Raw genomic sequence first — 21470 nt, 5'->3', positions numbered from 1 at the left:
TGTAATATAACCTTAAATACAGAGATAGAAATAAGTGGCGGCAGTAGCAGGAACAGAAAAGTGTCTGCACTAGCTTCGATCAAAGCTCTTTCTAGGTTGGTATTTTATCTGCACTGAGGCCAGAAATGCACAGTATAAGGACAAGGCAAAGGTGCAGACTGTCCTACTCTCAGCTTCCAGACATGTGGTGTAGGAACATCCTGAGCTTGAGCGTTATCACTGCCGTTGACCGTCCCAGAGGGCTTTTCTCCAATAAATTGTTGCTTTTTAACCTTTGCAAATGCTTGGCCTCTAGAGCTGATGGTCTAACCCATGCATTCCCTGCTGCCAACAGTATTTAAGGAACTTCATCAACGGAGGCCCCCCGGGTTATGCTCCCTATTGCGAGGAGAGGCTGAGGCGGACGTTTGCCAACGGGACAAGGACGCAGCCACCCAGCTGGCTGGAGCTGCAGGTACGAGCCCCTCCATCCCCTCCCCAGCCAGCTGGGGCTCAGGGTTTGAGCCTTTCACTGTCATGGGAACCACATCTCTGGCAGGACACAAAGTCGCGTGACAAAATGCTTATTTCTCTCAAGAATTTTCAGTTATTTCCAAGCTATTGCATTCCTCAGGCATCCTGGCTTTGCTCCAGAGTATGCTGAAGATCAATCCCTTTGGCTACATCAATACTTGTAAATTAAATGTGTTCGAGAGTGCTCTTGGGCATTGAGGCCAGCTGGCACGGAGCAAGCCCCCATGTTTGCTAGGAAACTGTCTTCCAGATGAAGGTGCCTGCAGGCAAACTGCCTACTGGGAATGGTCCCCGGGATTTGTTCAGGGAAATCCATAGCTAGAAGACGCACAGCCTGTGCCATAATTGCTCATTTTCTATGCTGGTTTACTAGCATAGACAACTGTGCTCCAGTGCCTGGGAGCATTCTTGGGCATGCTTGGATTTACTGGATTAGACACTTTGATGACTGAATGTATTAAATAAAAAATCTGGGACTTCCAAGTGCTTTCAGTGGCTGACTGTACATTATCCTGTTGAGAAGTTTGTTATGGTAGTATTGAAAAGCAGCCACTCAGTGGAATCGGGAATTACAAAATGGTTACCACAGTTGGGTGGAAGAGTGTGTAGGTAAAGAGTCTCAATGGGACTGAAATGCACATGCCTTTACAAAGTTTGACTTTAATCCATTAGGCAACCAAATCCAAGAAACCGATCATGCTGCCTGTCACATTTATGGATGGGACAACAAAAACCCTATTGACCGACTCTGCAACAACCGCTAAAGAGCTCTGTAATTCTTTGGCCGACAAAATCAGCCTGAAGGACCGATTTGGCTTTTCACTTTACATTGCACTTTTTGACAAGGTATGTCTTAAATTGGGTTCCTGACTAACCCTATAAAAGAAGAGGGAGGTTCTCCTTGCTGTCACGTATCTTCCAGAGGGCAGAAGGACCCCGTGCTCTGAGCAAGCAACCAGCTTCAAGGTCAGGAAGGAACATTTCTACAGTGCAGATGCCAGCATCGTTTTCACAATATGAGCAGCCAAACATTGGAGCAGGGTTGCAGAGACACCGTGAAATCTCCCTCCTTGGAGATATTCAGAATTTAACAGCAGAAGGCACAGAGCAACCTGATCAAAGGAGGACCTATTCTGACCAGTGGGCTGGACCAGAAACCTCCAGAAGTGCCTTTCCATCTACATTATTCCGTGATGCTACATTCTTACTCTCAGTCAAACTACTTCAAGTTGAATTTTCAGTAAAAAAAAAAAAAACAGCCTAGATTTTTACGCAAGGGAGGAACTACATTTAATTGTAAAGCTGGTGTTGAAATTAAGCTTCCAAAACAAGCTAAAATCCAAAGTCCCATACCTGCATTGGCATTTAACTTGATTTACTTAACCTAAAAACATACCTTTTTTTCAGAAATTCCATTAAAAATTCCATAAATAAAGGAAAATATACCTAGGATAAAACTTTGTCATGTGAGACGACAGCTGCAAGCCAGTGAAACAGAATTATTCCTAGAGCTGCTGTGTAAGAGGATGAAGTGTATTCACACCTCTGCATGTGGCCACCTCTGCCTGTGGGTGGAGAAGAAAATGGTTTATACTCTGTCTTCTTGGTCTTTTATGAGGAGATACTCATCCAGGGATGTGCATTCTGAGGAGACACAGTGCTTTAGGGCCACCGTGAGAAGACACAGGTGCTACATCTTCTCTAACAGGACAGGCTGTTTATTCTGGGTTGCTCTGATGCTTAGCATGGTTGGATCCAAGCCCATGACTTTGAAACAGAGCGTTTGAAAGCACAGTATGAATTAACAATACTTTATAATGGGACTGTTGGCTTTGCTAGTTCACGTCGATGCCCTCTTTTCATTCTGGTTGGGAAACTGGGGCTCAAAACAAAACAGTTCACCCAGCGATGCTGTAGACCTATTCAGTCTTGGCTGGCTAGTAGACATAGATAGTTTGATTTATTTTGATTAGAAAGGAAGTCTGGATGAGTGACTCAGAGATAGATAACTCTACCTAGAGAGGTCGGCATTTAGTCCGGTGAATGCCACATTTCCCTCTGCCCTGACTAGGTGTCCTCGCTGGGGAGCGGCAATGACCATGTGATGGATGCTGTGTCTCAGTGCGAGCAGTACGCCAAAGAGCAGGGGGCGCAGGAGCGCAATGCACCGTGGCGGCTCTTCTTCAGGAAGGAGATCTTCACTCCTTGGCACAACCCGAGCGAGGATAATGTGGCCACCAATCTCATTTACCAACAGATCGTGCGAGGGGTTAAGTTTGGGGAGTACCGGTGTGACAAGGTAAGTGTCCTCGGCAACCACTGGTCTCACCAGGTTTCATCAAAGGGGATGAGAAATCTTCCTCCCTGAACACCTGCTAGCTTGGGGATTATGGTATTCACTTGGGAAACCGGAGCTGCAGGAATCAGATCCTCTTGGCTGGGGAGAGACCAGGCACTCCCACGTGCCACATGAGCACTCTCTGTTGGTGAATTCTGGATGCAAGAGTGAACAGCCGTTTCATCCATCAGCCTCAAATTGGAGGGCCACAAGGACCCTGTAACTAGATCGCCAGATCAGGAGTACACAGCAGGATCCTGTTTGGTGAATCGTGCTAACCCTTAGACATGAGAGATGCTTTTTGGGATATCTGGACGTACGCTGAAGGGACATTGGCAGCAGAAACCTATGCCTCTAGAGTCTCTGGGAGCTTACAGAATTATTCCAGTGTCACTGAAACAAGCCTCTCAAGAGACATCAAAATCTCTGACAATGTCTATCACATTCTGTTTTGCTTGTGTTTAAAATCATCCAGGTGTCAATTTGAAGATAACTCTCTTCCCCAACACCTAATCATTCTCCTGTGGTCTGGTAGAGTCCAGTCACTTTGGGAACTAAATCATCTTTTCCCATCTATATTGCATTAACTGCAGCTCTTTTATCCTATCAGAAATCCTGCCCTTTCTTCCTCCCCTTCTCTTGCTTCTGGTCTCCTTGTACTATTATCTTTTCAGTATCTCATTATCATTTCACCCCAAAGTACTTGGAATGTAGCTGCACCAAAGGACATTTTACAGTTCTGCATTATGCACAAGGGCTTCAGCTGCTGGGCTTCTCAAGTATGAGAAATGATGGGTACATACAGTTTTCAATCATTAAACTCTGTCTACCGTAGCAAAACCACCCACTGCTGACTGCAGGCATCAGAAGCAGACTGAACTACAAGGAAAGACTGGGACAAACACATTCACACACAATACAGGGTCGCATGGTGCTGGTCCCTGAACACGTTCATAGAATAATTTGGGTTGGAAAGACTGTTAAAGACCTTCCAGTTCCAACCCCCTGCCCTGGGCAGGGACACCTCCCACCAGACCAGGTTGCTCCAAGCCCCGTCCAACCTGGCCTTGAACACCTCCAGGGATGGGGCAACCACAGCTTCTCTGGGCAACCTGGGCCAGGGTCTCACCACCCTCACAGTAAACAATTTCTTCCTAATAAATCATCTAAATCTCCCCTCTTTCAGTTTAAAACTGTTACTCCTTGTCCTATTGCTCCACCCCCTGATCCAGTGTGCCCCCTCAGCTTTCCTGGAGCCCCTTGAGGGACTTGAAGGGGCTCTAAGGTCTCCCCGGAGCCTTCTCTTCTCCAGGCTGAACACCCCCAGCTCTCTCAGCCTGTCCTCACAGCAGAGGGGCTCCAGCCCTCCCAGCATCTATGTGGCCTCCTCTGGACCTGCTCCAACAGGTCCATGTCCTTCTTATGTTGGGGGCCCCAGAGCTGGAGGCAGCACTGCAGCTGAGTAGAGGGGCAGAATCACCTCTCTTGACCTGCTTGTCATGCTTCTTTTGATGCAAGCATTCTTTTGATGTTAAGTCTTAGTCATAGCTTTTAGTAGTCAATCTCCTAAACTTTGGATGTGCGAAAAGCACTGCTGAAGTTCTGCTGGAAGGAAGCATCCCCACACCATTCTGAAGCAGCAGTACATCCAGCCTCCACAAAGAGCTCCTTGAGTGATGGAGGATGTTTGTTGAGGTGATGGCCTGGTAACAGCATTAACTTGTCTTGTTTGGCTCCCACAGGAAGAAGACCTGGCAGAACTGGCTTCCCAGCAGTACTATGTGGATTATGGGTCAGAAATGGTACTAGAAAGGCTGCTAAATCTAATTCCATCCTACATTCCGGACAGAGAGATCACAGCTTCAAAAACAGTGGAAAAATGGGCTCAGCTCATTATAGCTGCACATAAAAAGGTGAGGACAATAGATTACCTGGCAGGACCAAGGCATGCAACAGTAGCTTTGTGTGCCTTTTAAACATACATCACACATCATAGCCTACTTCTTGGCCCAGCCTGAAGCTAAATCAAAGAGAAAGAGCAGGGTTTGTATTAGCTGTATCCAGCTTTACCACTGATTTTGAGGCAAGATCTGAGAGAAGATGACAACCTGCAGAGATTCACCATGAGAAGCAAAAGGCCACCTCTACATCTCATTCCTGTTACACAGGATTGTGATGTTATTGGTTGTATTACAGTGGCAGGTCATGTCTTCAGGCAATGTCAAGATCTTATTGTGCCAGGCATTGCATAAAACCTCCCTGACTTCCATAAGAATATTTCTGACACCCTCACACAGTGACACATTCCATAACTCATTACCCCTAACTCATGACCAGCCACGAGGGTTAGTCAACCAGGCATGAGAATCGGCATTCATTTAACAGCAGGAGCCAGCTTCAGATTAAGACCCCTAAAACGTAAGCATCTCCGTGTGTGTTAGGAGTCTCACCCACCATTACTGTCAATGGAGACCCAGGGATGCAATCCAGTCGGATCTTGCAGGTCCTCCGTCAGCCTGTCAACTACATACACAAGTCTCAGGTATCTGAGGATGTCCTAAATAAAGCTAGATGCCTATGCTTAAGGGCTATTGAGTGTCTTTAGTTTCCAGCTAAAGGACTGTCAAGCTGAAAGCTAGACACCTACCTTAGGGAAACCCAAAGTTAGCTGAGATGAGTCCCACACAGCCTGGTCACTCTAGATGGTTGCCCAGCCTTCTCAGAGTTGAAGTAGGAACCAAAATTTTACCAGGACTTTGTCCAACCTATCGCTTGTTACTTTAGGACTTTGGCCCTTAGCCTCATTGAGATCTAAATTAATATTAGTTCCAAGACCTTCAGGTGATGTGAATTGGTTTTGTTTGATCGCTTCCTGGCTGTAACTGGGTTTGTGTTTCATGTTGGTTGTAATCTGCTTGGTCTGTAGGGAATTTATACTCAGAAGAGGACAGACCCAAAAAAAGTCAAGGAAGAGGTAGTGGATTTTGCACGTTTCAAGTGGCCTTTGCTGTTTTCTCGGTTTTACGAAGCCTTCAAATTCTCAGGTGAGTCAGTAGAGCACATCCCCTGAGCACAGAATGCTCCAAAGCCAAAAGAAGGAGAGATAGGGACTCCACAGATAAGAAGACTTAGTGGACCATCTAGCTGATCTTTTTTAGATACGTCACTTTTTGGTGCATCCTGATCAGCCATGGCTCAAGCTATGAATTTGCCGCTATTTCTCTTAGTAAAAATAACACTGAATTTTTTTTGATCATTGCATCCTCCTTTGAATACACATGTCCTAAGGCCCTAGACCCTAGATCCTAAGACCCTTCATGAACTGATTGCATGTCTTGTCTTCAACCCAGGGCCAAGCCTGCCTAAAAATGATGTGATTGTAGCTGTCAACTGGACAGGGGTGTACTTTGTGGATGAACAGGAGCAGGTTCTCTTAGAGCTCTCTTTCCCAGAGATCACAGCTGTGTCAAGCAGCAGGTAAGGAGGAACAGACTTAGCTGGTGATCTCACCGTAAACCAGTCTTTTTCTAGGCTTTGCCTCTTGATGCCATTATCTTTCCTGTTTATGTCTCCTATAAAAATATATCCCAGAGGGGGAAAGCTGCAAGGGCAGAGTTTCACCTTGGCCACCATTAAAGGTGATGAATACACGTTCACCTCCAACAATGCAGAGGATATCCGGGACCTGGTGGTGACCTTCCTTGAAGGACTAAGGAAAAGATCAAAGTATGTGGTCACTCTCCAAGACAACCCAAACCCTGGTAAGTAAATGGCCCAGCCCAGTGGTAGACATATAGATAGATTAATTAGTCCCAAGGGATTTGGAAAAAAAAAATCAAACTAATGGGGTTTTTTCTTGCAGTGGGAGAAGAATCTGGGTTCCTCAGCTTCCTCAAAGGAGATCTCATAGTTCTGGACCAGGACACAGGAGAACATGTGATGAACTCAGGGTGGGCCAATGGGTTCAATGAACGGACCAAGCAAAGAGGGGATTTCCCAACAGATTCCGTCTACGTCTTGCCTACAGTCACCATGCCTCCGCTGGAGATTGTGGTAAGCTGTTTTACAAAATGGCGCAACTTGATACAAAGCCAGAGAAGGTCAAAGCCTTCCTGAAGAGCTTAGATCTGGCCAGAGTCTCCCTGATGATAGGGTGGAAAACAAAGTGGTTGAGAGAGGTGATAAGTTGTCCAAGGCAGAAGTGATCTCAGCCTTTCTTCTGGTCTTGTCACTTTGAACACCGCAAACTTGTGACTTGGAATATCCATGAATCCTGCAACATCCCTCCAGCTGGCCAGATTACTTGAAGGTGTATTTGGGATTGGAGGGAACCACTACATTCATGTATGGAACTGTAGGATCCAAAGCACATTATCTTCATTAGGAAATGATCTGCACTATGCAAACATTTGTTGTTCCTTGCATTAGTAACTGAGAATAGCACAGAGAAATTCCAATTGCACAGTTCTTGCAATTAATTGGAATTAATGAGTTATTCACTCACTGTTCTTTTCATTTTGTATCTGCTTCCTCTCTCTGAATACATCATATATTATACCAAATATGCTGGGTGACAGAGATGTTTTCATCCCACAGGCACTGGTCACGATGACCCCCGATCAACGACAAGATGTTATCAGAACCTCTCAGATGGCAATTTCAGAGAGTGAAGAGAGAGTAAAGCCATACACCTTGGAGGAATTTTCCTATGATTATTTTAGGTGATTTTTTTAAACCATCCTTGGAAATTATAAGAATAGGAATCTATCTCCAGGTAGCCTGGGAATCAAAAAATTCTTGGCTACTGGAAAAGACTGAATATCCCCTGTGTGATTTTGTACAACTACAACCTCGAGTTTTGGTCATGGTGTCTGAACTGTAGGTTTTCCACAGACAAGGTTTTATGAAGTATTTCTTCAGATTGGCTCAGCACACATGTAAGTGTGAAATTTAGTATTATGTGAGAGACCATCCTTAGTGGTCTGACATTCCTGTCCTATGATCCCATACACGGGCTCAGACTGTATAGGCAGCATTTGAATTAGGTGCAGGCATTTTCATCTCAGCTCCAAAGATTTAAACATGTACCAGCGCTGAATGCAGCTGAGCAGACCCGTCCCAAAACTTGCACTCCTGTTCAGATGGTGTGGGAATCCAAACAGGCAGACCAGATCCTCTGGGATGTCTTCACCCTGTTAGGCTTGTTCTGCCAGGCAATATTCTTTCAGTGTTGCTGCCCTGATGATCCATCACTATCATCCTTCCTCTTGTGGTTAGAAGCTTTTTGGGTAGGGAAGTTGTTTTGGTGTCAGTACTTGGGTACAGGGACTTTTCTGAATTGTTATCTTTGGGCAGAACTGGAGCTGGATACTTGTGAAACTGTACAATAAACTCCCATTTATCGTAAGAGTTCATTACCCAGGCGCTCTGAGCAACATTCCCAGGTGAAACAGTGGCCACAAGCTGTCCCTTTTATCCCTGTAACCTCTCCACCTTTCCTCTTGCTTTGGCTTTGCCATCAGGCCACCTCCCAAGCACACCCTGAGCCGGGTCATGATCACCAAGAGCCGCGGGAAGGACAAGCTGTGGTGTTACACCCGTGAGCCCATCAAACAGCCACTGCTCAAGAAGATCCTGGGCAGTGAGGAGCTGTCCCAAGAAGCCTGCATGGCCTTCATTGATATCCTTCCACTGCATGGGGGAGCCCTTGGGCAACAAGTCTGACAGGCAAAGGGCTGAGCAGGCTCTTTAGGGCCCCAAGCAAAGCCCATGGAAAGGTTTGTGGTCCCTCTTTAGGGCTTTGGGACTATGTCACAGGCTTGGAGGTGGGTCTGATCCCGAAATCTGTACTTAAGCATCCTTGAGACCTGAGGGGTGTCTGCTTCTTAATAAATGAGGGACATTGAGTCCTGTTGGCCCGCACTGCTTAGTGGTTAACTCACCGGCTCTGTTCTGGCTTGCTTCAGCTGTGTGTTTTCAAAATCTGCTGTGGAAGCCTGTAGCCCTAATCAGTGTGGATGCAAACCAGTCCACATGGCCTCAGGGACAGGGTTTGATGCCTGAATATCCCTTACTTGGCAAAATGCACACAGCATGGAAGAGATGAGGTGAGTGTAGACATAGATCCAATCTGTTGAAGTAGCCTTTTTTTTTTTCTTTTTTGTGGGGCTTTGCTCTAGGATCCAAACTTCATGGTCTGAACAGTTCTGTTATAAGCCTGCTACTGATTAATATTATGCTATTGCTGCTACTACTGGTTTCCTCTTACTAGCAAATAATTACAGGAGGAGGAGTTAAAAGAACTGGCAAAAAAAAAGAAGAGGACATTTACAATTTTATCTTTTTCCTTTTGCTGTGTCATACATGTTAATTCAGAAAATGGTGACCTGTTCTCAGGCAGAATAGTTGCAATATGACATGATGGTGAAAGTCGTCATTTGGTCTGTGTTACTGCAGCTCCACTGGTGTGTGACACCAGCTGAAAATCTGGTCTTTTGCAGTGGTACCTGTTATGTGTAATCACGTAACACATGATCACACGCAGCTTGCTTAGATCCACGTATCCTGACCCCAAAACAATTCTTTCAACCTGAGGTGATGCATGATGACGGGAGAGAGCTTGCTGGACATCTCCTAAAGCAATTTAAAGCCTCTACCGTACACTGTGCCCCCTCCACCAAGTTGAAGCCACTTCTGTAATCATATGTAGGATGTCTTTAATCACATTGTCAACAGAAGGGCTTCCCCAAACATGCTGGTTAGCTGGTCCTTGACTCTTGCCTCCCACCAGTGCTGAAGTACATGGGTGACTACCCATCCAAAAGGACCCGCTCAGTCAATGAGCTGACAGACCAAATATTTGAAGGTGCCTTGAAAGCTGAACCCCTGAAGGATGAAATCTACTGCCAGACCCTCAAGCAGCTCACGGACAACCACATCAAGTAAAAGTCATTCATTGTCCTTGGCTCAAATGCACTAGCCTGCGTTGGGCGAAGCAGATCTGGAGCATCCATGCCATGAGTGATTTTTTTATGTTCTGTGTCTCTCCTCATGTAGGTACAGTGAAGAGAAAGGCTGGGAGCTGTTGTGGTTGTGTACAGGCCTTTTCCCTCCAAGTAACATCCTCCTGCCCCATGTCCAGAGGTTCCTGCAGTCCCGGAAACATCACCCCTTGGCAGCAGACTGCATCCAGAGACTCCAGAAAGCCCTGAGGTACGGCACCAAAACACCTCCTAGTCCTGACTGTGCCACAGCATTCAAAAAAGCGTTAGAAAATACAAGTAGGAGATATTTTGGTGAGTGGGGAGACAGTGAAAGCTCAGCCTCTCTCTGCATTCAACCAAGCCGAATGAAAGGGACATCGAGTAGAAGACGTCACTAGTAAACTGTCTGGGGAAAAAACAGAGATTAATTAAGTTGACTTTGTTATGCCAGCTCTGTTTAAGTCACTTACAACCTAAGCAAATACATATTCCCCATTCCAATTTTTCTTTCTTCTTTTTAGGGGGGAAAAGCCCCTAATATTAAGAAATTAGCCAAAGTTACTCAAAACATAGTATGTATTACAATGTAAGATTAAAACAAAGGATTCTTGCTTTAGTGCTGTGACACTTGCCACCTCCCGTTTTGCAGGAATGGATCCAGGAAGTACCCGCCCCATCTGGTAGAAGTGGAAGCCATTCAACACAAAACTACCCAAATTTTCCACAAGGTTTACTTCCCTGATGACACCGATGAGGTAAAGGGGGGAGAAAGAAATTCTTCTTTTCTGTCAGGATGGCTGTGAATTTTCTTATTAAAATCTCAGGATAGGCTAATATTGGTTCTGATTCAGAAAAGCTCAGCCTGGACCAGAGCAGTGTAAGAAAAACCCATCCTTATCTACCCTGACCAGCTCAGGGTTTGGTTTACCGCAACTCACATTTTTCAAGATGTAGGTGCTGTGCTGGTGTTCACTGGAGGCTTTATAGTGTGACCCCTGAAAGAAGGAAACCGGGTCGGTTCATCTCCGTTTGCTCACTGGTTCACAAGCCTTGCATATCCGTTATTTTAGCCTAGACCAACAGATATTGTCCACCCAGCTCTACCCGCTGGGGTATCATGATGGGGCTCCTTGGGGACTGGTCAGACTATGGCAGCACTGGCAAGTAGGAAACTGAAATTATACATTCTGACCTGAGATGACACAGAAATCATACCTGCACTCAGGAACCTCTCATTAAGCCTCTTACACACTAATAAGGCAGATAGTTATATTGACGCCAGAGCAGATACGCATGTCCCTGCAGATACTGCTGTCATGCTACTGATTAGTCTTCCTGTGAGGCTCGCATCTCTCTCTCCCCCCTCATGCCCTTGGGCACAAATAAATTCCTGTACTTCCAAGCGTGTTTATGTGTAAAGCAGTGCACACCTGTGGAAGGAAAATGATGATTCCTCTCCAGCAGCTGCGTGTGTCCTTGTTTATCTGTAATGGAGAGTTGAAAGAATTGCTGGGATTTCTCATCATTTTGAGTATTGTTTTCTGTGTGACCAGCAATAAGCATGACACTGCCTTATACACATGCATCTGTGTGAGAGCCAGTAGAAGGAGGCAGTGGGGACTTCTGCACTTGGATGGGTTTGCTGTGATCACAGAATCACAGAATCACAGACTGGCAGGGGTTGGAAGGGACCTCTGGAGATCACCTAGTCCAACCCCCTGCCAGAGCAGGGTCACCCAGAGCAGGTGGCACAGGAACGCGTCCAGGCGGGTTTGGAATGTCTCCAGAGAAGGAGACTCCCCCACCTCTCTGGGCAGCCTGTGCCAGGGCTCTGCCACCCTCAGGGTAAAGAAGTGCCTCCTCATGTTGAGGTGGAACTTCCTATGCTCAAGTTTGTGCCCGTTACCTCTTGTCCTGTTACCGGGCACCACTGAAAAGAGCCTGTCCCTATCCTCCTGACACCCACCCTTTCAGTATTTATAAGGGTTGATAAGATCCCCCCTCAGTCGTCTTTTTTCCAGACTGAAGAGACCCAATTCCCTCAGCCTTTCTTCATGAGAGGTGTTCCAGTCCCCTCATCATCTTGATAGCCCTTTGCTGTCCCCTCTCCAGCAGTTCCCTGTCCTTCTTGAACCAGGAAGCCCTGAACTGGACCCAATGCTCCAGATGCACCCTCAGCAGGGCAGAGCAGAGAGGAGATCCTTATGGCTATGGCAGTCACAGAGGTGGACTGGCAGAGGAGCATCACCCCAGTACAACATGCACCTGCACCAAGGGGTTGCTGAATACCAGCAGCACTGAGCTCCAGGCCAGTCTCTTGTGGGATATGAAATATGAGTCATGGTGGTTTGGTGATTCAGGCTAACACAGTCATGCATGTCGTGGTCAGAATCTTAAATTCCTTAAACTGCTATGAATTGAATCTCTTTATGTGGGCAGGGCAAAACTGAGGCGATATAAATGCTGAGCACAGCTCAAAAGGCAAAACAGGGGCTGGGACCTGCACGCAGGTGGGACAGTCCTTTAGATATCCTATCCACATGTAAAGCAGGAGTCATGTGCCCTCTCTTCAGCTACCCAGAATTAGACATTTGTTCTAAACCAGGCATCTGACCTCCTCATCATCAGTGGAGAGACGGTTGGGACAAATCAGTCTTGGAGGTATCTCTCTCTCTCCCCTCCCTAGACAAATAGCTCTGAGACCTAACTGATAGATTAGAAAAATCTCTTGTGTTACCTGAGGAGCCCTGGAAAAGCCAGCACAGGATATAGATAGGGCATCACAAAGCACAAAGGTACAGGAGTAGCATGGCTGAGCTTCTGCAAACGTCCCTTCCCATGCCTACAGCCACAGTCCATAATGGCATTGATTTCATTTGTGGTGGGCACCTAAATCCCTTCATGTGTCTGAGCCTAGAGTTCCTCAAAGAGAACATAAAGTGAAAATTAACCTTGAGATAGCAGTGGTGAGGATATTGCTTTCTTTGTAGGCATTTGAGGTGGAGTCCAGCACGAAAGCCAAGGACTTCTGCCAGAACATCTCCAACAGGCTGCTTCTGAAGTCCTCGGAGGGCTTTAGCCTCTTCGTCAAAATCTCCGACAAGGTGAGTGACCCACGCAGAGGCTGGAGTAGCCCTGAGGCACTCGGGGTGACACATTGGTGGAGCCAGAGCTATCTGCACCCTCACAAATGCATTTCTCTGCAAGTAGTAGGGTGTTTCTAAGTCAGATCCAACCTGCTAGAGGTGAGATTTGCAGTCCCGCGGCCCGGACTTACAGTAATCATCCCAAAGGGCTTAAAACACAGACAGACTAAGCTGTTGCTGAGTCGAATTTATAAGAAAGAACTAAGTAAGAAAAACAAGCGTGCAGCTCGGAGATGCCTCAGGCAACTAAGAGAAATCTATGGAGATAGTCATCACGAAGGGAAATTAATTGCTCCAGTGAAACAGGAAGCTGCCATAAGGAATAATGAGTGAAACTAGAGACAGAGCCGGCAGCAAGGTGCTGGCAGTGGCTTCCTCATGTCAGCAGTTTGTTACACATCAGTGTTACCGGGACAAAGCAGTGAGCAGTGACTACAGGAGACGGGGCAATGGCCAGCCCTGCCTGTGGCCTCTTGCCACTTGCTCAGCCTTTGTAACCATGTGCTGTGTCCCCCAGGTCATCAGTGTGCCCGAGGGAGATTTCTTCTTTGACTTCGTGAGACACCTGACAGACTGGATAAAGAAAGCAAGACCGGCAAAAGATGGTAACAGTGACTTTTCTCCATTGTGGGTCACAGAAAGCCCTCCTAGAGCCCTTCAGCCCTTTCAAACAAGGTTGACCACACAGCCTGCCACATCTGTTGGGCCACGCTACTGTGGGTGTGCTGTCTGCACCAGACCTGGGGACATCACCTGGGAGATGATCTCTCCAGAAGCAGCAAGACCTCTGCTCCAGGGCTAGACCTGGCCCCTGTGAGGACCATCTGCTGGCAGGCTGCTCTCCAGGGCTAGACCTGGCCCCTGTGAGGACCATCTGCTGGCAGGCTGCTCTCCAGGGCCAGCCCATGGGGAGGTTTCAGTGATGGGATTCATTTCACCTTGCTGGCCGTATCCACAGGGGAGCTAGCTGCAGCTCTGCTGAACGTATCAGTGGCTGCAAGACACAGGTGCCTCCAGGGTGCAATTCTTCTGTCCTGCATTAGACATGAGCATTATCATTGAAGTACAGCCATGCAAATGAATCCAGACACTCTTTCCATTTTATTAAAGCTTTGCAAGGGAAAGATGTGGTTTTCTGTACAAGGTCAGAGCCCGTTTGGCCTTGCCAGTGCCCCTGTCCCTGAAGGTTGTGATGGCACATGGGCACCACTGGCTTGCCAGCTGGTAGTTACAGTGTTGGTCTTACATGTCTGCTCCCTGCTTCCCTTGCACAGGTATAGTGCCTTCCCTCACCTACCAAGTGTTCTTCATGAAAAAGCTGTGGACCAACACAATGCCTGGAAAAGACTCGATGGCAGACTCCATCTTCCACTATTACCAGGTACTCTGGGAGCAATAGAATGAGAGAGTTGGGAGGAATTAGGAATGGGCTACAAAGACTTTGTCCATCTGCAGATGGATGAAGTCTTGCATTAAATAGGAAGAACTCTTGCCTTAAACAGAGCACTACAAAGAGCGCTGTTGAGTTGCATGGCAAGGAGCAGCCTTCAGACACTTTAGGGTAGCCAGCTCAGTTGGGATTTGGGCCAGCTGCTCTTGGGTGGGCAGCAAGAAACAGGAGAGAGCGTGTCCTGCTGGCAGCCTCAGCAGGGAGACCGAATTCAGAAGCATCCTGAGGGTTTTCATCCACTTCCATTCATGGAGCTAGGCTGTTATGGTCCCAGCAGTCAGGGAAGAAGTTACAGTTCTTCTGTTCATGTTTTTTCTGGGATTGAAGGGTCCTAAAGTGCTTCATGTCCCAAAGTGCTTTTCCATGCACACATCCACTTCCTGTGTTGTTGCCTGGATAAAGTGGTGTTGTTTAATGCTTATTAGCCACTTGACACGTTTTCAGACATGTACAGTAATTTTTAAAATTAAAAAAAAAAAAAGGCAGAAAATCCATTCAATTCCAAGTGGCCATTAATAGGAGTAGATTTCCTGGGATGAGGGAGGGTGAACAAGGTAGTTTGATAGCTAACACAGGGACCTCCTTGTTCCACATAATAGGAGACTGTTCTAGACCAGAGAGGATCTTTAAACATCTAGTGTGGTCTCAGCTGAGCAGCTGCCTCTCCACCACACTCAACACAACTGCTATGAGTGTTAACCGGGGACTGGAGACCTCCACGAACTCCATTTAATGTCTGAGGAGGAAGGTCCATCGTCATACCCTCTGTCTCTGAATCGTTCTTTCCTCCATGCAGGAGTTACCAAAGTACCTGCGCGGCTACCACAAGTGCACACGGGAAGAGGTCCTGCAGCTCGCAGCTCTCATCTACCGGGTGAAGTTTGAGGATGACAAGTCCTATTTCCCCAGCATCCCCAAGCTCCTGAAGGAGCTGGTGCCTCAGGACCTTGTCCGTCAGCTCTCTCCAGATGACTGGAAAAGGGTAAAAACAGCAGCTTGGGTCATAAGCAAGGCCTGGCTGGGGTAAGCCCAGTCTCTCGGGTGACTTGTCTGACATTCAACATCAAAATGGAGCTGCCAGAATGAGTGACCCATGGTCGGTCCCTCTTGAGCCTTAGCAGAGCTGCAGCCTCCCCAACATCACCAAGAGGAGGAATTGTATATGCGTGTTCGTACACACATGCTTTGCAGTGGGTTTTCTTTGTGCTGCCTGTGGCTGTAGTGGTGGATGCGGCTCAGGAGAACAGTCTCATGTAAAGGTCTGTTGTTTAAGGCAGACTACTGATTAGAGGGGTAATTCTCCCTGCTTTACACAGGGAGAGCTGTGGCACAGGTACAGACAGGCCTAGAGCCATAAAATAACATAGGTGCCTCACTGCCAAAAAATAGTCTTGTAAGTCCTTGCTGTTTCCTGGACTTGAACTCAGCCATATGCCTAACCAGCAAGCTATCAGCTCCTCTGGTCTGAAGGTCTTTCAGTCTCCTCTGCTGCGTAAAACTTCTAATCCCTTTAATGGAGTCACCAGCACAGCTCATCTAAGGAAGAAGGACCTGCCTTGGTTCCAGGCCCTGCTCCAGTGACCAGCTGTCACTTTTGTGAAGGGTTCGTTGGAGCAGAGACTAGACCTGACCATCTTTGTAGGACTGATGCTCCTTCCCTGCAAGCACCCCTGGTGCTAGGTAGTGCAAACCCTCCAGCTCTGTTGTGTTCTCTGTTGCAGTCCATCGTGGCATACTACAATAAGCATGCGGGCAAAACAAGAGAAGAAGCCAAGCTTGCCTTCCTAAAGATTATCTTCAAGTGGCCTACATTTGGATCAGCATTCTTTGAAGTGAAGGTACCTGTCCTTCTTGGGATTTCTCTGGCAGCTTTGAGCCAAGGTCAGGAGCCCCGTATCATAGAGGGGTTCCAGGTATGCAGGGTTGTCCCAGTGTCTGGACCAGACTAGGACAATCCTGATCAAGCAGGGAAAGAGTGTGAGACTCTCTGTCACACTCTCTGATACACTCATTTATTGCTGCCCTGCCTCTTTACACAGACAGAGGCACTGTAGAGCTTCAGCATATCTCAGTCATTGGGTCTGTACTCAAAGCAGCGCTGCTGAAGAGCCAAGAGCCATTCTCTGTTTTGCCAAGGCAAAGGCGAGCATGTGGTTTTCCAAGGGACATGTCTGCATGCACCACAAACCAAATCCAGACCACCCACCACAGCACCATCAAAGACAGTAGAGGCCAGTAGTAGTGAAGTCTCTCCAAGTATTCTGGACACGTTATTGCAACTCCCTCTTCTCAATGACCACACAGTGAGACTGGGCTGGAAACAAGTTGCTGAAATTACTCATCAGTTCCTTGAACTTGGGCACTCCATTTTCTGTCATGTCCATCTTAGATGTCATAAGGGATCTGATTATAACCTGTGATTTTTCCACCAAGAGTGACTTGATAGCTAAGAAATCTGTGTCAGGGCCAGGAGCTGAGGCCCTATCCCCTGTGCCCTACCTCATCCATGGAACAAATTGAAGGTCCTCATGGCACAGGGCTGGGAGAAGGGTTTACCAGCAGGAACAAAACTGAATGTAAAGATCAGAAGGGGACAGAGCAGTGTAGTCTTGGCCTGGAGGTCCATAGCAGCAGGCATGAGGAGGAGCAGAGGGACTGGAGGGGAAAGGAGACATCTGGGGTTTGCCAGCTTGTCCCAGCTCTTCCTTGCCAATCGCAAGGAACTCGATGCTGCCAGCAATTCACCTACTGGTTATCAGGCATTTAGGAGATCCATAGTTAACTAAACAGCTCTCACTGTTGCTGATGCCTTAATAGACTCTATATTTGTCTTTAAAGGATAAACTGGATAGCAGTTAATGGGACACCAAATGCTGGCAGGAGAAAACAGGGAGAGAGGAAATAGGAAGGGGTCTGATACGGCATGACACTTCCCCTAACCAGTTCTTCTCATTTTCAACAGCAAACTACAGAGCCAAATTATCCAGAAATCCTTTTAATTGCCATCAATAAACATGGAGTCAGCCTCATCGATCCTAAAACCAAGGTAAGCAAAACTGAGGTCTTGGCCAGATGCCCCTGATCCCACTCCCCAACCCCTCAGAGAGGTCATCCCAAAGAGCATGTTGTTCAGAACTTCAGGAGTTCTCATTAAGCCTCGTTAGAAAGGCTGGAGAGCCAGAAAAGTTTCTGGAAGCAGAACTTCACTGTTGTACAGGGCCAGCCCAGCCCTTTTCAACAGGAGATGGATTGTGAGCATCAGCTGTTAGGGCTCTGTAACTGAAGGACACACACACTCCTTCCTTAATCCTTTCACAGATATTAGGACAGGAGCTAGAGTAAATGAACTCCTACTAGTTCCTTCCACCAGCCACAGGGTCATTCTAGTGCAGCAGTCCTCCACAAGTGCTGGAAGATTCAGTGTCTTGCATCTCACTGCTATTCCCATGAGACCATAATACAGTCTTATCTCAGTAGACATCCTTGGTCTGCTTTGATTCAAAGCAAACGAGGAGATGAGGGGTCCCCACAGCCCGTCATGAAAGTCGAGGCTCTTGCGTGTTGATTGTCAGTCTTGTGTTTCCACCAGGATATTCTCATCACTCACCCCTTCACCAAGATCTCCAATTGGAGCAGTGGCAACACGTACTTCCATATTACCATCGGCAACCTGGTGAGAGGAAGCAAGCTGCTCTGCGAGACCTCCCTGGTAAGGGGCGATAAAGATTATTGGGCACACTCAGACCAAGTCCTGACTTTGGCGGGCAAAATTTAATGCTTCCAGCAAATTGTGTCTCAGGGATTCTCTGGGCTAAAAGTGGTCTCTTAGAAGAGCCCCTGCTGTTTTTTTTTTTCTTCTGGATTTCCCATAGCTCTGCTCAATGGATCAGGGCTCTCACTTGGTCCATCATCCAATTTAAGCAAGCCTGAGGTGCACTGCTCCCTGTCACTGAACTGAAAAGCATGTTAAAGCGGATGTGGGCTCAGGAGCCCTTTTACCGAGAGTCTTTGCCCAGCTTGTCCCTAGTAACAGTCACAGCAACAAACCTTCTCCTAGACTATCCCAAACCCAAAGCATGAAGGCTAAAAATTCCCACTGGATGAATTGTTATTAACCTGCGGCATTCAGTATTTTGTTGGACTTTTGAAAATCCAGGTCCCACACAAAGCTCCTTAGGTCCTTAGGCTCAGCAGCATCCTGGGACCGTGAGTTCCTCCATCTCAACACTGCAAATTGTGTTTGGACTGTGTTCCTTGTGGTGGTGTCATTTCACCCAAGGAGAATAGTGGAACAGGTCAAAATGTACCTGAAAACTTGAAAGTCAACAACTGGTAGTCAGTGTGTTCAAGAGGCACGAGCCACAGACTGTAAACTGTGCTCTAAAGGCAGGTAACACCTTCTCTCTCCTCCTCAGGGGTACAAGATGGATGATCTTTTGACCTCATACATCAGCCAGATGCTTACAGCCATGAGCAAACAGAGGAGTGCAAAGGGTAGCAAGTGAACTGCAAGAAGCCACTGGCAGGTGGCCATGGGGCTGATTCACCAGCTGAAGCCTGTGGGATACCCATGCAGCTGGGGGAGCACCTTTGCCTCCCAGATGTGGAAGATGAGCCGAACACCATCAGGGAGTTCGCTGGACTCTGACCTTGAGGGCTCAAATCCCACCTCCCCTTCCAGCGAAGACGACTATCTCTGACCTCCCGTTCTCCTTCCCCACCCTGCACTCCGACTCCATCTTACACCTCAAAGATTTCCAGGGGACACCACCGCTCTCAGACAGTGACTGAGCAAAGACACTCCGGCAGGAGGTTTGCCTGAACCCAATGGTTGGCATCGCAAAGGCTCTTGGAAGAGGATTTGTCTGTGTGTGTGTCTGTGTGTGTGTGCATGTGCGTGTGTGTGGCTTGGTTTGGTTTGCTTTTTTCTTAAGTGAGAGCTCTCAGGATGCTAACGGCTTTTGGTGAGGTTATGGGCATTTCAGGTTTGAAGAGGAATAACAGAGCCCCAGCCTATGCTGGAAAGCTATCCAGTGAACACTGAAGGGCTTATTTTTTTGACATTACGAAAGAACACATTCTGTTCTTAAGAAGGACAGAAAGAAAAAGCAGGCTGGGAGGAGCACATTTTAACTAGGAATCAGAATAAACAAACTACTGATCGAACAGGATAGAGTACTAAAGTGCGGTCCGTGCAATGCTGGAAATATTTAAAGAACAAATTTTAAAGTTTTGTTTCTTCTTCTATTTATTTTTAAAAATATTAAAAAGGAAAAAAAAAAAATAACCTGCATTTTGTGCCGGTATCTGGATGCTGACTTGGGGCTGAGGGCGACCTGCAGGACAATCCCTTGCCCAGGGATTCCCCAAGAGCCGTGATTGCCGGAGGCTGAGTAAGGCACATCTTTCCCAACTTATGGACTCAGCTGGAAGTGAAGCTTGGAAGACTAATTATCTCCTTTTGCCCCCTGTGCTCAGGCAAATTAACCCTGGGACGATCTTTACTGCAAGCTTCAACATGGATGTAGGGGTTTTGAAGTCCCCATGCTTGGAGGACCGAGGCCAAGCCTGTGTTGAGCTATGATTCATACAGAGACTTGGACATCAGGGTTGGAAACAGCTAATGATTTTATTGTGCTTTTGTGTGTGTTGCTGTATAAAATGGCTCTTTGCAAGTCCCAGCTGGACCTGAAGCACTCACAGCGAGGGCAGGCCCTTGATTTCGGTGGGCTTTTCTCCATCTTTGGTTGGCTGTACTAATCTGCTGTCTGGTTGTTCCACATGACACCACGCAGTGCGGACCAGCCTCCTTTGAGCAGAGATGGGACCTGCCAGCACAGAGGAGGCTGAAGCCACGTTGTGTTTGGGAGGGAAGGAGGGGAAGGAGCCTGGGATGCCCTTCTAAAATCCAGGCTTCAAAGGAGGACATTGCCTGGGTGTGTGGCAGCACGAGGGGTGAGAATTGTCCACCAAGACCTGGTGCTGGTGTCACTAACACTGAGTGGAGCTCAGTAGATGTGGGAGACCTCTCTTGGTCCTGTGCATTGGGCTGAGTTTGGCTGCTTTCATAAAATTCCATATTGTAGGGTGTCGTGTGTTGTTCTGCTGCTCAGCTGGGCTCGGTCGCCCAACAGCATGGTGTGCCAGGCAGAGTCGGCAGCACTGCCTACCATTCAGGGACCGTGACATCCGACTGGGATGTAGCAGTGACTTTGGACCTCAGTTGTTTCACCAAAGCCAACGAGGTACTGCACGGAGACACCCACCAGCCAGACAGGGCTGCTAGGGGATCTTCCTCCACCACCCCCCTGCCCAAGGCACTCTGGTGATGGGAGCGCGGTTACACCAGCCAAGGCTAGACTGGGAGCTGAGCTGCCTTCTCACCATCCCTCTCTGATGCATCTCTCCCCTCCCTAGCTGCCAGGACCCAGCTGTCCCAGGGATGCCACCTGTCCTTAGACACATGCCCATCATCCCCACCACCACCACTGCCTCTGTGAGCCTCCAGCCATCCCTGCTTCCCACAGCAAGCTCAGTAGACAATGTGGCATAGCAATCTCTTCCAGCATTGTCCTGGGCCAGCTTGCCCACGCCACCACCCTCGTCCCTCCACTCACAACTCTGTCAGCCTCCCACGCACCCCACCGTTTTGGGGGTGCCGGGACTCTGTGTGCGTGTGCCTGTGTGTCATATGTATTAGCGTCTGCTGCCCTCTTTGTATTCACACCAAGCAATGTAACATGAAAAACATATGTCCAAGCGAAATACTCTAATTAAAAAGCATCAAGTGGTTTGTGGGAGGCTGTTCTGCACTGCGCGGTTGTGGTGGTGTCTGCACGGGGAAGGGTGGGATCAGGGCTCCCATGTCCTCATTGGGGACAGGACTTCTCCTTGCAGAGTGGGACTCTCTGGTGAGAGTATCCAGCAACGGGGAGCAAATCATCAGTGTGCCCGAAATGGAAATTAAGAGAAATCTTTTCTTTTTGGCTAAAAAACACTGGTGCTCGGGGAGTCTCCATTGCTCATTCTCTAAGACAAGG

General features: G+C 47.7%; 1 protein-coding gene across 4 annotated transcripts in view; it reads left to right on the top strand.

The window, feature by feature from the left end:
- MYO7A (myosin VIIA) overlaps positions 1-21184 on the top strand; it is a 70821-nt gene extending 49637 nt beyond the window's left edge. For all 4 annotated transcript variants that reach the window (XM_063326815.1, XM_063326804.1, XM_063326786.1 and 1 more), the window contains 21 exons: positions 335-454; positions 1186-1359; positions 2585-2812; positions 4594-4764; positions 5778-5895; positions 6202-6328; positions 6443-6612; positions 6714-6904; positions 7448-7572; positions 8374-8531; positions 9639-9792; positions 9908-10063; positions 10484-10589; positions 12825-12938; positions 13498-13585; positions 14255-14361; positions 15227-15412; positions 16152-16268; positions 17393-17476; positions 18020-18139; positions 18846-21184. In XM_063326815.1, the coding sequence (XP_063182885.1) occupies positions 335-454; positions 1186-1359; positions 2585-2812; positions 4594-4764; positions 5778-5895; positions 6202-6328; positions 6443-6612; positions 6714-6904; positions 7448-7572; positions 8374-8531; positions 9639-9792; positions 9908-10063; positions 10484-10589; positions 12825-12938; positions 13498-13585; positions 14255-14361; positions 15227-15412; positions 16152-16268; positions 17393-17476; positions 18020-18139; positions 18846-18935 (2904 nt within the window). In that variant the 3' untranslated portion in view covers positions 18936-21184. The remainder of the gene's footprint in view (positions 1-334; positions 455-1185; positions 1360-2584; positions 2813-4593; positions 4765-5777; positions 5896-6201; positions 6329-6442; positions 6613-6713; positions 6905-7447; positions 7573-8373; positions 8532-9638; positions 9793-9907; positions 10064-10483; positions 10590-12824; positions 12939-13497; positions 13586-14254; positions 14362-15226; positions 15413-16151; positions 16269-17392; positions 17477-18019; positions 18140-18845) is intronic.
- The last annotated feature ends 286 nt before the right edge of the window (positions 21185-21470 follow it).

The sequence above is a fragment of the Chroicocephalus ridibundus genome, chromosome 1 (genome assembly GCF_963924245.1).
Source record: "Chroicocephalus ridibundus chromosome 1, bChrRid1.1, whole genome shotgun sequence".
NCBI lineage: Eukaryota > Metazoa > Chordata > Aves > Charadriiformes > Laridae > Chroicocephalus > Chroicocephalus ridibundus.
The sequence above is the reverse complement of the archived record's forward strand: the minus strand, read 5'-3'. Positions and strand labels throughout refer to the sequence as shown.